This window comes from Natator depressus, chromosome 24 (assembly GCF_965152275.1).
Source record: "Natator depressus isolate rNatDep1 chromosome 24, rNatDep2.hap1, whole genome shotgun sequence".
In the NCBI taxonomy this organism is placed as follows: Eukaryota; Metazoa; Chordata; order Testudines; family Cheloniidae; genus Natator; species Natator depressus.
In genome coordinates, this window is record NC_134257.1 from 14,995,442 (window position 1) to 15,009,450 (window position 14,009).

At 53.9% G+C, this 14,009-nt stretch overlaps 1 protein-coding gene across 1 annotated transcript; it reads right to left on the bottom strand.

The window, feature by feature from the left end:
* Nucleotides 1-9,449: 9,449 nt before the first annotated feature.
* Nucleotides 9,450-13,190, bottom strand: LOC141977150 (trypsin-like). Its single transcript, XM_074938483.1, has 5 exons — nt 13,145-13,190; nt 12,360-12,516; nt 11,390-11,643; nt 10,589-10,725; nt 9,450-9,602 (listed from the first exon to the last, which is right to left on the bottom strand). Exons 1-5 carry the CDS (start codon nt 13,188-13,190, stop codon nt 9,450-9,452), a joined length of 747 nt encoding a protein of 248 aa, XP_074794584.1.
* Nucleotides 13,191-14,009: the final 819 nt, after the last annotated feature.

Consider the following 14,009-nt stretch of genomic DNA (forward strand, 5'->3'; position numbering starts at 1 on the left):
CCTTTTTTAAAGATGGGCACTACATTAGCCTTTTTCAGTCATCCAGGACCTCCCCCGATCGCCATGAGTTTTCAAAGATAATGGCCAATGGCTCTGCAATCACATCTGCCAACTCCTTTAGCACTCTCGGACGCAGCACATCCGGCCCCATGGACTTGTGCTCATCCAGCTTTTCTAAATAGTCCCGAACCATTTCTTTCTCCACAGAGGGCTGGGCACCTCCTCCCCATGCTGGGCTGCCCAGTGCAGTAGTCTGGGAGCTGACCTTGTTCGTGAAGACAGAGGCAAAAAAAGCATTGAGTACATTAGCTTTTTCCACATCCTCTGTCACTAGGTTGCCTCCCTCATTCAGTAAGGGGCCCACACTTTCCTTGACTTTCTTCTTGTTGCTAACATACCTGAAGAAACCCTTCTTCCTACTTTTAACATCTCTTGCTAGCTGCAACTCCAGGTGTGATTTGGCCTTCCTGATTTCACTCCTGTATGCCCGAGCAATATTTTTATACTCTTCCCTGGTCATTTGTCCAATCTTCCACTTCTTGTAAGCTTCTTTTTTGTGTTCAAGATCAGCAAGGATTTCACTGTTAAGCCAAGCTGGTCGCCTGCCATATTTAGTATTCTTTCTACACATCAGGATGGTTTGTTCCTGCAGCCTCAGTAAGGATTCTTTAAAATACAGTCAGCTCTCCTGGACTCCTTTCCCCTTCATGTTATTTTCCCAGGAGATCCTGCCCATCAGTTCCCGGAGGGAGTCAAAGTCTGCTTTTCTGAAGTCCAGGGTCCATATTCTGCTGCTCTCCTTTCCTCCTTGTGTCAGGATCCTGAACTCGACCATCTCATGGTCACTGCCTCGAGATTTCCATCCACTTTTGCTTTCCCTATTAATTCTTCCCGGTTTGTGAGCAGCAGGTCAAGAAGAGCTCTGCCCCTAGGTGGTTCCTCCAGCACTTGCACCAGGAAATTGTCCCCTACACTTTCCAAAAAGTTCCTGGATTGTCTGTGCACCGCTGTATTGCTCTCCCAGCAGATATCAGGGTGATTGAAGTCTCCCATGAGAACCAGGGCCTGCGATCTAGTACCTTCTGCGAGTTGCTGGAAGAAAGCCTCGTCTACCTCATCCCCCTGGTCCGGTGGTCTATAGTAGACTCCCACCACGATATCACCCTTGTTGCTCACACTTCTAAACTTAATCCAGAGACACTCAGGTTTTTCTGCAGTTTCATACCGGAGCTCTGAGCAGTCATACTGTTCCCTTACATACAATGCAACTCCCCCACCTTTTCTGCCCTGCCTGTCCTTCCTGAACAGTTTATATCCATCCACGACAGTGCTCCAGTCATGTGAGTTATCCCACCAAGTCTCTGTTATTCCAATCACATCATAATTCCTTGACTTTGCCAGGACTTCCAGTTCTTCCTGCTTGTTTCCCAGGCTTCTTGCATTTGTGTATAGGCACTTGAGATAACTCGCTGATCGTCCTGCTTTCTCAGTATGAGGCAGGAGCCCTCCCCTCCTGCGCTCTCCTGCTCGTGCTTCCTCCCGGTATCCCACTTCCCCACTTACCTCAGGGCTTTGGTCTCCTTCCCCTGGGGAACCTAGGATGCCCACCCCAGGGTGCGTGGAGTAGTGTCTTTCTCCTCATGTTCTTGAGTTCTACAGCCAAAATTTCCTTTACTGTGCCCCCCTCCGCTCCCTCACCAGACCCCACTCACAGTGGTTGTCCTTGGCCAGTGAGGCCCCTCGGTTCAGAGGTGCATCTGTGAGAGTTCACCGCCCAGCTGGGGAAAAAGACACCTTTCTCGCTCCAGCAGCTGAGCACTTTCTCTGGCTTGCCGCCCTGCCAGCTGCAGTTCCTCTCCGCCCCGCCAGCCCCTCGTTTCTCTCCACTGGCAGCCTCACCTGCTGCTCATTCGATGGCTGACTGTCATTCACCTTCTGGTGCCACCTGGCTCTCTGTTGTGACCTCTGCAGGTCAGTTTCCTAGTGATTTTCAGCTCTTTTCAGGCTGGGCAGAAACACTACCCCGTCAAGTGATTTCAGCTCTGACTGAGCACTTTAAAATAATAAAGGCTCCTTATGGACCCTATTTAGCTCTGTTTTTGAACAGTGGGGAGGAATAGGTTAAATGAAACCAGAGAACCAAGAGTCCCACATCCTGACAAAGACACCTGTCCCCAACCCCCTCTTACTTTCTGGCATTCGAGCCCCTGGCTTAACGAGGTCCTTTCAGCTGAGGGTGACCCCCTCATTTGGGACAGGTTAAGCACAGTTCTGCTCCCCTTTATTCATATGATAAAAACAACAACATTGATAACAGCATGTCACTGCCCTGCATTCAGTACTGAGGTGATTTGTAACCGAACACCAGCCAACACTGATCACTTGGGGCTACACAACTCCTGTCTGCTGGATACCTAGGAAGAATAGGTGTGTTCATGTAAATACAGTTTGCTCCTGAAGTCTCTCCCTCTTCCAGACTAGCTGCCAGTGGAGAGCTCATTCAGACCCTGCTTACATCTGTAACCTACTGATCAGTGTGTTTTATGGGTTTCCGTCTGTGCCAATGCACAAAAGACATGCAGCTGTTACGGCCCCCACTGACAAAGTGCTTATTTTGTAGCCCAGACTGTGGCAGCTCCTGCTTTTAGCTTTGAAGGCCCCGGCTTCCATCCCCGGTGCATCAGCCAGGTTTACACAGGCAGCCAATGGCAGTTGCGTAGGGTATGTCTACCCTCCACAGGCACTGTCTTTATTTTCCCAGTGTGTGTTCCACCCCCACCTCTTCCCCAAGACCCTGCCCTCACTCTGCCTTTTCCTGCCCTGCCCCCTCCCCTGAGGCTCTCCCCACCCACCTGCCACTCCCTCCGCTCTTTCCCCTCCTCTGAGCACCTCCCGTGGGGCTCCGCCCAACAGCTGATCCGTGACCAGCTCCGGGGCAGAACCACCGTGGCTGGTGGGTGCTCAGCATCCCCTATTTTTTTATGTGGGTGCTTGAGCCCTGAAGCGCCCACCGAGCTGGCACCTAAGTTACCCTTAAAACTGGAGTGTTTCAGCGTAGATGCTACCTATGCTGACAGGAGGGGTTCTCCTGTTGGCGTAGTAATCCACTGGCCCGAGAGGCGGTTACTAGGTTGATGGAAGAATTCTTCCATCGACCTAGTGCTGTCTACACCGGGGCTTAGGGCAGTTTAACTATGTTGCTGAGGGGTGTGGATTTTTCACCCCACCCCAAGTGATGTACCCCTGGGCAGATGTAAGGTCCCGACGTAGCCCAGCACTCAGAAAAGTTTCGCTCGTCCATTCAGTACCTGGAAATAGTGTCGGGGGACAGCAGGAGACTGATGACTGCTCATGGCAAACAGGTGCAGCTCAATTCCCAGCCTGAAGTGTGTTCCTAAATTATTCCAGGGGTGAGAGAGAAGAGCAGAGAGTTCGGGGTTCTCGGCAGCTGAGCTGGGGGAACTGGCTGAATGAATCATCTTTTGCTACGTTTGCAGAGTGGAGCCCCAGCTAGAACGGTGCAAACAATCTATTTTCTTGGTTCGCGGGCCAGGCAAAACCAACCAACCAACCAACCAAACAAACAAAAAAACCAACTGGAGGGGAAAATTAATTTGGGGTCAAAAATAAATTTTTAAAAAAAATGTCTAAAATTGAAAAAGAAATGCCCTTTGGCTCAAAAGTAACATTTCACTTCATAGATTGCAAGGCCAGAAGATCCCTTGTGATTGTGATCACACAGTCCAGAGAACTGCCCCAAAACAATTCCCAGAGCAGATCTGTTAGAAAAAAAACCCAGCCCAGCTTGACTTAAAAGTTACCAGTGGTGGAGAATCCACCCCGCTCCTTGATCAATTGTTCCAGTGGTTCATTTCCCACCTGTCAAACATTTATGCCTCATGCCTGCAGTTGTCTGGTTTCAAGACTCAGCTTGATAAGTTTATGAAGGGGTTGCACGGGTGGTGGGTGAACGCCAGGATCTGGGAGGCTAGCCCCTGGTCTGCCCCTTCTGTCCGAGGCCCCACTCCTCCTGCTGGGTCTCCAAGGTGCCACCCCCTGCCCGAGAACCCCCAGATCCCGAGCGCCAAGTGGGTGGGCGGTCGTCACGCCCCTCAACACCCCCTCAGCCCCAGATCGCTGGGCGGAGTCCCTGGCTGCAGGCCAACCCCCACTAGCCCCAACCGGGGCCCTGGCCATGTGGGAAGAGCTGCCTGTAGCATGGGAAGCAGGAGGGAACCTGGGGGTGGTGCATGGGCGGGGCCATGCAGGCTCCGCCTCCCCTGGCCTTTGATACCCGCCGCTCATGCGGGGATGGTATGATGAGCTCGCCTACAGTGGCATGTTGCCGATCTGTGACTTCTCAGCAAATATGTCGGATGGCCAGGGATGGGACACTGCATGGGGAAGGCTCTGAGTTATTCTTTCCCAGGGGTCTGGCTGGTGGGTCTCGCCCACATGCTCAGCATCTCACTGATTGCCAGGAGGAATTTCCCCCCAGGTCAGATTGGCAGAGACCCTGGGGGCAGGGGGTGGGGGGTGGTTCATCTTCCTCTGCAGCGTGGGGCACAGGTCACCTGCAGGTTTACACGAGTGTAAATGGTGGATTCTCTGGGACTTGCAGCCTTTAAACATGAGTTGAGGAGGTCAGTGATTCAGCCAGAGGTTAGGGGTCTATTGCAGGAGCGGGCGGGTGAGGTTCTGTGGGCTGTGAAGTGCGGGAGGTCAGACTAGATGAACACAATGGTCCCTTCTGGCCTTAAAGTCTACGAGTCTGAGCATCAGCATCCAGCCGTTTGACACGTTCTTCAGTGCTGCGCAATTTCAAAATCCTTTTAAAATCCTTTTGGAGCAGCCCATTCCGAGAAGGGAGATGTCGTTTCGAACCCAAATGGCCCAAGGTGGAGAAAAAGTTGAAATTTTGATTACGTGTTGCCAGGGTTCCCTCCTCACTCTGAACTCGAGGGTACAGACGTGGGGACCCGCAGGAAAGACCCCCTAAGCTTATTCTTACCAGCTTAGGATAAAAACTCCCTAGGCACAAATTCTCCCTTGTACCTTGGGTTTAAGTAATGCTGCCACCACCAAGTGATTTAACAAAGAACCAGGGAAAAGGACCACTTGGAGTTCCAGCAATCCCCCCAAGCCCTTACACCCCCTTTCCTGGGGAGGCCTGAGAATAATATCCAATTGGTTACAGAATGATCAAAGACCCAAACCCCTGGGTCTTGGAACAATGGAAAAATCAGTCAGGTTCTTAAAAGAAGGATTTTATTAATAATAAAAAAAAAGGGTAAAAATCATCTCTGTAAAATCAGGATGTAAAATACTTTACAGCGTATTCAGATTCAAAACACGGAGGATCCCCCTCTGGGCAAAACCTTAAAGTTACAGAAAACAGGAATAAACCTCCCTCTTAACACAGGGAAAATTCAAGTTACAGAAAACAGGAATAAACCGCCCTGTTAGCACAGGGAAAATTCACAAGAAAACAAAAGATAAACTAATCCACCTTGCCTGGCTTCCCTATACTCGTTGCAATATTGGAGACTTGGATTGGGATGGGCTGGAGAAGATGGATTTCTGTCCGGCCCCTTTCAGTCCCAAGAGAGAACCCCCACACAAAACAAAGAGCACAAACAAAACCTTCCCCCCTCCCAAGATCTGAAAGTATCTTCTTTCCCCATTGGTCCTATTGGTCAGCTGCCAACCAGGTTATTTGAGCTTCTTAACCCCTTACAGGTGAGGAGGAATTCTAGGCTACCCTTAGCTGTATGGTTATGAGACATGGAGATTTTTTTTAGGTGTTTTCCAACCGAAAGAAAGTGACGACATGGACACAAATAATTTCCGTGGTGCTGAATCTGCAAAAATTTTTCGGGGGTGGGGGGGGGAAGTCTCGATTAAACCAGCAGTTCTCAAGCAGGGCCCCGGAGTGGGGTGGGGGCAGGAGCAGGTTTCGAGGGGGCCGCCAAGCAGGGCCGGCATTAGACTCACTGGGGCCCAGGGCAGAAAACCGAAGTCCCGCGGCCCTGAGCCTCACCACCTGGGGCTGAAGCTGAAGACTGAGCAAATTAACTTTGTGGGGCCCTTTGTGGTGTGGGGCCCTGGGAGACTGCCCTGCTTGCTACCCCCTAATGCCAGCCCTGGCTTTTATAGGCAGAAAACCAGTTGTCATGGCACAGGTGGGCCATGCGGTTTTCATAGCCCACTGGGGGGCCTCAGAAAGAAAAAGATTGAGAAACGCTGGATTGAACAGTGTGACCTCACTCTGATCCTGGCCTCCAGGTTCTACTGCAGGGGTGGGCAAAATACGGCCCGCGGGCCGGATTCGGCCCATCTAACATTTCTGTCTGGCTTCCTCTGCCCCCTTGCGATCTCCGAGTGTGGGCTGCCTGCATGCCATGGCCCACGATGCTCCCGGAAGCGGCCAGCGGCTGGCACGTCTCTGCGCACCCTGGGCAGGGCGGGGGCAGGCGGCTCTGCGCGCTTCCCCCACCCCCAGCAGCATCCTCACAGCTCCCATTGGCCGGAAACTGACCAATGGGAGCTGCGGGGGTGGTGCTTGTGGGCACAAGCAGTGCATGGAGACCTGCTGCTCCTTCCCCGCAAGGGGCACACAGAGACGTGCCAGCAGCAGCCGGCTGCGGCTGCTTCCGGGAGTGGCGTGGGGTTATGGCAGGCAGACAGCCTGCCTCAGCTTTGCTGCGCCGCCGGCCGGGAGCTACCTGTGGTAAGCGCCTCCCGGCCAGAGCCTGCACCTCGCACCCCCTCCCGCACCCCAACCCCCTGCCCCAGGTCAGAACCCCCTCCTGCACCCAAACTCCCTCCCAGACCCTGCACCCCCTCCTGCACCCCAATCCTCTGCCCTCTCCTGCACCAAACTCCCTCCCAGAGCCCACACCCCTCACCTTCTCCTGCACCCTGACACTCTGCACCAGCCTGGAGCTCCCTCCTGCACCCAAACTCCCTCCCAGACCCTGCACCCCCTCCTGCACCCCAATCCTCTGCCCTCTCCTGCACCAAACTCCCTCCCAGAGCCCACACCCCTCACCCTCTCCTGCACCCTGACACTCTGCACCAGCCTGGAGCTCCCTCCTGCACCCAAACTCCCTCCCAGACCCTGCACCCCCTCCTGCACCCCAATCCTCTGCCCTCTCCTGCACCAAACTCCCTCCCAGAGCCCACACCCCTCACCCTCTCCTGTCCCCCAATCCCCTGCCCCAGCCCCGAGCCCCCTCCTGCACCCAAACTCTATCCTAGGCCCTGCACCCCCTCCATTAATATAATAGAAATGTGTGGCCCGTGATGACTTACCAAAATTCGTGGAGTGGCTCCCCTGTGAAAATTATTGCCCCCATCCCCCGTTCTACCGGAACAGCCACGTTAATTAAGCGTGTTCCTTGGAAATCATTTACTCTGGCGGCAAGCCAATGAACACGGTTTTATGGCCTGCTGCGGGCAAGGCATTTGCTCTACTTCATCATTCCCTTGGGAGTTGGAGTTGGAACAGAACTACTGCGTGATAATTAAAGTCGTAAGGATCCAGGCCACTTACGAAGCACTTCGCGACTTCAAAGCCTGGTGCAACCTCCAGTAATCCAGGAACAGCTGCCTTGGGAGGATTTCAACCAATGGGCTGCATTGCGTTCTGGGAGATTCAGGCAGTTCTCCCATAAGCCGCAGCAGCTGAGTTCCCGTCCCCTGCTTTATAGCCTGTGAAAGCGAAAGGCCGTTTCTAACACGGGGCAGGGGCAACCCTTTCCCACGGCGCTGGACAATTCTGGGGCGTCAGGTGACCACACAAGCCCGAATACAGCCTGAGATGGTGCCCTGGGCAACTATAAAGGGCTAAATGGATGGGGGCAGACCAGTTTCAGAACAAAAAAGAAGGAGTGTTTGTCTTCGTATGGAGGTTGGCTTGGGGGTTAAGACACTGGCCTGGGCCTAACAAGATCTGGCTTCAACTCTTTCCCCTTTCACACAGTCCCTGTGTAAACTCAGGCAATTCATGTCATCACTCTGTGCCTCGGTTTACCCATCGGCGAAATGGGGATACTGATACTCACTTCCTCACAGGAGCTGTGTGGGTGTTGTGAGGTGGGGAAGGGTGCACAAGCCCCTCAGTGCCATGGTGCGTTGATGCTATACTTGCATCTGAGTAACAGGCCATGGATCTGTAGGCCAGAAGGGACCATTCTGCCCTGCATCCTCACCCAGGCTGCAGAACCTTTCCCACAGATCGCTGCCTCAGGCCCAGGTCTCGGGGTCGAGCCAGCACACCCTTAACTCTGCCCCCTTGCGTGTGTGCCTTAACTCTGCCCCTTCATAGATTTCAAGTCCGTATCTGCTGGGTGAGCTAGATCTCTATGGAGCTCTCAATGGATCTCTATGGAAAGACTCCAAGGGAGGGAGAATCTGCCCCATCCCTGGGGCACATGTTCCAAGGATCAGTTCCCCTCACTGGGGGAAATCTGCCCCTTGTTTCCAGTCTGGAGTTGTCTATCAGCTGTCAGATCTTTGTCTGCCCTCTGCTCCCCAAAATCTCCTCCACCAGGTGCTGCCAATAGACCAGGAACTTCTCTGGGAGAAGCCCACTGGATCGGACTCTTTCAGTGTCTGGCTCTCAGTCAGGGCTTCTAGCCCTTGGACCATTTCTGCTCTTTGCTGAACCCCAAATTCACTCATGCTCTTCTTGACGCTGTACCAGAGGGGACCCTGCAGCCTGGCTTCTACTCACTAGCCCCCTGCTTCTCCAGCCAGAGCATCACCTCGGAAGTGCATAGGCTGTTGGTTCCACCAGAACTCCTGGGTCCTTCCCAGAGTAGCGGCTTTCCAGGGCACCACCCCTCAGCCTGTGAGTGTGACCCACATTCTTGGTAGCTTGGTGTTTCTGCACCCTAGAACGGATATTTCACCCTAGGGGTCTGTCTATCTTAGGTGCTTATTTGGTCCCTCTCCTCTTAGTATCTGAGCACCTTGCAATCTTTAATGTATTTATTCTCACAACACCCCTGGGCAGCAGGGCAGTGCGCCGATCCCCAGCTTACAGATGGGAAACCGAGGCACCAAGCTACTTGCCCACGGTCACATGTGGAGCATCTGTGTCAGGATAGGGAATTGATCTCCGCTCTCCGGAGCCCCCTGCTGGCCTTGGAAGTTATGAAACATGTATTACCAGCAATTTAAAAAAAAAACAAAACATTTGGGGGAACATTTCCTTGCGCAGGAAATTCCAGTATTTCGACTTTTCCTTCAGATTCAAGCCCGATTCCGAATCAACAGAAATTCCATTTCTCCGGCCAGCTCCACCCAAGAGCTAGATGCACTCAGCTGCCAGCCCCATCAGCGCTGCATCTGCTGTTGCCCCGGAAACCCGGGGCTCTGAGGATGGAAGAAGGCATGGAGGCATGGGTGTGTCTCTCATGTTTTATTGAGGTTCCCGGGGCAACTCACCCGCCCCGTACGGTTTGCTGGATCCAGCTGATGTATTTGCTGACCTTGGTGTAGACACCCGGTTTGTTACGTTGGGCGCACTCCTCCAACCCCCATGACACAATGCCTTGGAGGATCCCGCCGCATACCAGGGGACCCCCGGAGTCACCCTGTGGAGATAGAACTGTGTGTCACCAGCCATGTACCCCTCCCCGACATGCCCATGTGGGGTGGGGGGGTCAATGGCTCAGTGGGGAGGAAGGAGGCCAAGCATGTGTTTGGAGAGGGGAGAGGCAAATATGCAAATCAATTGCAGAAATAATTTGCATAAAGCATCACATGGAACGGAACTGGGAGGAACCCAGGCTGGCCCCGCCCCGGTGTCACTTGCAGTTGCAGAAGCCTCACCCCTAGTGCTGAAACCCTGCCCCTAATATTCCCGGCTGACCCCGCTTTGTAGCCCTCTGCTCGCATCTACATTCAGCCTCCTTCCTTGTTGCTCGGCCTCCTTGAAGGCCCAGCAGTGGCAGGTTCGATCCCCGATGCCCCAGGCATGGGGAATTTTCTACAACACCCATTCCCCACGTCCTGCCACAACATGGTGAGGGGCTGAGAAGGGGTTGGCGTAGACCCACTCTACCCATTCTCTGCCAGCTGCAGTTCCTGATTCTCTTTCTGCCACTAGAGATCAAACTTAGAGCTCACTGGGAATGTTTGGACAAAACATTTTTCCATTGAAAAATGGTGATTCATCAGCACTGAAATTTTTCACAGGAAAGGGTCGGTTTTGGCAAATTTTTCAGAAAAAAGTTCCGGAAATGATCCTAATGGCCCGTTTTGACAATTTCAGGTCGGACCCTTTCCGGTCTGCTGGTTCAAAATGACTTTTTGTTTCGACGTTTAAGCTCACCGGCGTATAGATATATATAGAGAGATAGATATATATTTTAAATGGCCGATGTGGAACTGCAATGCAAAGAAATGATCACCAAACTGTTGCAAAATTAAATCGTTTGCCTGTTGGTTAGTGAACATTTTCGAGATGCCGACTTTTCACTCTGATTCAGGATGGGAAAAGTTTTCACGCATTTTTTCACGTGCCCGGAAACCCATTTCCCAGGCATCTACCCAAGGTATCCACCACAAGGCCCCAGACCTGGCAGGAATCGATGCCTCCTTGTCTGGCGCCGGCACAGAGCATGTTGTCAGTGACCAGGCTGGAATAGGCTTGTCGACATTCCGACGCTGAGAGGATCCTGAGGTCAGCACATTGCAGCAAAGCCGGGAATGACGCTGTTGGACATGGGAGACAAAGAACAATCAGCGACAAATGGCTCTGAATTCTCATTTTGCATCCTGGAGATGAAGAGGGAAAACTAGCGCAGGCGGGGAATTGCTCAATAAACGGTTCTTGCGTCGAAACGTGCTGGTTTGTTGAACAGGGGACTTTTCAGCCACTCTTCCAACTCGAACCTCTTTTGGATTAACAGAGTTTCGAAACTGTCAAGAGTTTTTCAACATTTTCAAACTGGAGAATGTTGAGGGGGAGGGGGGGTGAGTGGAAACAACGTTTTATTTTGAAATTTTAGGGGAAAAAAAAAGAGGGGAAAGTCTGAAAGTGAAAGGAAACTTTCCGAAGTGATCGAAACAAAAGGCTACGCTGGACCCCGAATTGAATTTTTTTTAATAACAAAAATATAATTTTTCCTCCTGGTTCAGGATGGGACATTTTCTCAATATCTGGAAAAAAATTATGGGACAGGAATTTTCCATTCCCCCTCTGCCCTTCTCAGGTCCCTCCCCATCCCTGACAAAGGAGACATGTGACCGACTCAATGTCCCCCTCTAGTGGTGGCTGAGCTGGATGCAGCTGTGGCTAACGCAGCTGGCTCAGCGGCTCATGTGTTAAGATCCCAGAGGTCTCAGGTTCATTGCTGTGTCACATGGGTCAGCGTACGTTGTGGGGAGGTAGTGGTGCCCCATCCGGACACCTGGCAGATGACTCCCGGCTGGGGGGCGCTGCTGGCCAGTGCGATGGGGTGCACATTGTTATTCAGCTGCGCGGGGGTGGCGAGTTTGATGAGCATGATGTCGTTGTCCTTGGTGGCGGGGTCGTAGTTGGGGTGGGGAATGATCTTCGCAGCCACCCGGAGCTGCTCGGTCTCATCCACCTTCCGCAGGTTGTACTCGCCCAGCCGTATGTTGGTGGAGCTGAAAGCAAACGCAAACAGCGGCTCATCTGGGGAAACTGACAGCAAAACAGCTGAGAGATCAGGCTGCCGGACCCCGACCGAGATCAGGCCCCGTTGTGCCGGGCACAGCACAGACCCCGACCGAGATCAGGCCCCGTTGTGCAGGGCGCTGCACAGACCCCAACCGAGATCAGGACCCCGTTGTGCCAGGCGCTGCACAGACCCTGACCGCGATCAGGCCCCGTTGTGCCAGGCACTGCACAGACCCCCGCCGAGATCAGGGCCCTGTTGTGCCAGGCTTGCACAGACCCCGACTGAGATCAGGGCCCCGTTGTGCTCGGTGCTGCACAGACCCCGACCGAGATCAGGCCCCGTTGTGCCGGGCACAGCACAGACCCCAACCGTGATCAGGGCCCGTTGTGCCGGGCACAGCACAGACCCTGGCTGAGATCAGGGCCCCGTTGTGCCGGGTGCTGCACAGACCCCGACCGAGATCAGGGCCCCGTTGTGCCAGGCGCTGCACAGACCCCGGCCAAGATCAGGGCCCCGTTGTGCTGGGCGCTGCACAGACCCTGACCGCGATCAGGCCCCGTTGTGCCAGGCGCTGCACAGACCCCGACCGAGATCAGGGCCCCGTTGTGCCAGGCGCTGCACAGACTCTGAGACATGAACACAGAGCAGGGCTCACCCCCTACAGCAGGGGTCAGTGGGGACAACCCTCCCTCCCACACCTACCCAGGCAGCCTGCAGTGGGCAGCCGTCAGCACCCAGTCCTTGTTGATGAGCACCCCTCCGCAGTACAGCCGGTTTAAATCGTAGATAGCGGCCTGCCAGGGCTGGGGTCTCTCACAGGGGTAGCCCCCGATGATCCGTGTGTCCGTCTGTGCTATCACTGCAAGGGAAGAGCAACACACGGCACTGCAAGGCTGGAGCCAGGGGGAGCAGGGTGTGTGTGTGTGTGTGTGTGTGTGTAGACAGTTGCAAATAAAAACCAAGGGCCTCATTCTAATCTCATACCAGTTAAATAATGAGCCAGCCCCATTGACTGCTGTGCGTTACTTCTGATTTACTCTAGGGGGAGTGAGAGGGGAATTGGCCCACACGATAAATGCAAGCAATGGAGGGTTGGAGAGAACAGCACAATCCCACACACAGAGAGAGCAGAGCTCATCTTCTCCAGCAGGGGGCAGCAGGGACACCCCCCCACCCCCACAGCAGGGCTCATCTTCTCCAGCAAGGGGCGACAGGGACACACACCCACACACACTCTCACAGCAAAGCTCATCTTCTCCAGCAGGGGGCGACAGGGACACCCCCCCACGCACCCCCACAGCAGGGCTCATCTTCTCCAGCAGGGGGCGGCAGGGACACCCCCCCACCCACACAGCAGGGCTCATCTTCTCCAGCAGGGGCGGCAGGGACACACACACACACACAGACAGCAGGGCTCATCCCCTCCAGCAGAGGGCAGCAGGGACACACACACACACACACACACACACACACACACACACTCCTACCTGTCGGCACTAGCAGCAACACGATGTTCAGCAGCTCCATAGCCATCCTGCTAAAGGACTGTATTAAAGCCGGTCTCTCTGTCAAGTCACTAAGTGGGGGATCAAATGAGCATCATTCAGGCGAGCAGGGATTCCTCCCTTCCACCCACAACTGCTTTATACCCACTCCTCCCGCGCCACTGGCTATGCCCACAGCACTGTCCATGCCCACAGCCCCAGCTATCTTCTGGGCCTCCCGCAAGCCAATCCCCGGCTGAGCCCCCAGTGCCACCCGGGTCCCTCCGTCAAAGCGTCACCCAGGAGAAGATGGTCATGATCTGGCATCACCACGTTCCTTTGCATTGCCTTCCCACCATGTCCCCCCTCGACGTATGGCTGCAGCAAGTTGGGAATTTTCTTCCTGGTGGGAAATCTCAAAAATTTGTTGCCGCAAAAACCAAAATTTTGAAATTTCCCCTGGAGCTGAAATTCGGTGGTGGTGGGAAATCGCTTAGGAAACACTGAAATGTCTACCCCATCCTAAGCCCCAACCCCCAGCCTCTCTGCCCACAGTCCACAATCTCAGGGTTCTGAAGAAACACCCCCCTGACCCTCCATCTCTCCCACCTGCACCCCCAACACAGCCCTCCCTTTTGCCTCTCCTCCAGACCAATTCTCTTCTCTCCATCCCCACCAAATCTGACTCTTAAAGTCAGTTCCTGTGGCCCCACAATTCTCCTAAATCAATAGCAGGCTGGAGGCTCCGCCCCTAGAACTGATCGCAGTGTGGACGCCCTTCCCTCATGTCAATTGCAGTGTGGACACCCCGCCTCCAGCGTCAATTGCAATGTGGCTGCCCCTCCCCCTGCGAACAATTTCAGGTATT

Excerpts from the sequence above, each read along its gene's own strand:
- LOC141977150 (XM_074938483.1), bottom strand. The coding sequence starts at position 13,190 with ATGGCTATGGAGCTGCTGAACATCGTGTTGCTGCTAGTGCCGACAG. Across the intron at positions 11,644-12,359 it reads GCCCACTGCAGGCTGCCTGG|CTCCACCAACATACGGCTGG; the intron begins GTAGGTGTGGGA and ends GTTTGCTTTCAG. Across the intron at positions 10,726-11,389 it reads CACCACTACCTCCCCACAAC|CGTCATTCCCGGCTTTGCTG; the intron begins GTACGCTGACCC and ends CATGTCCAACAG.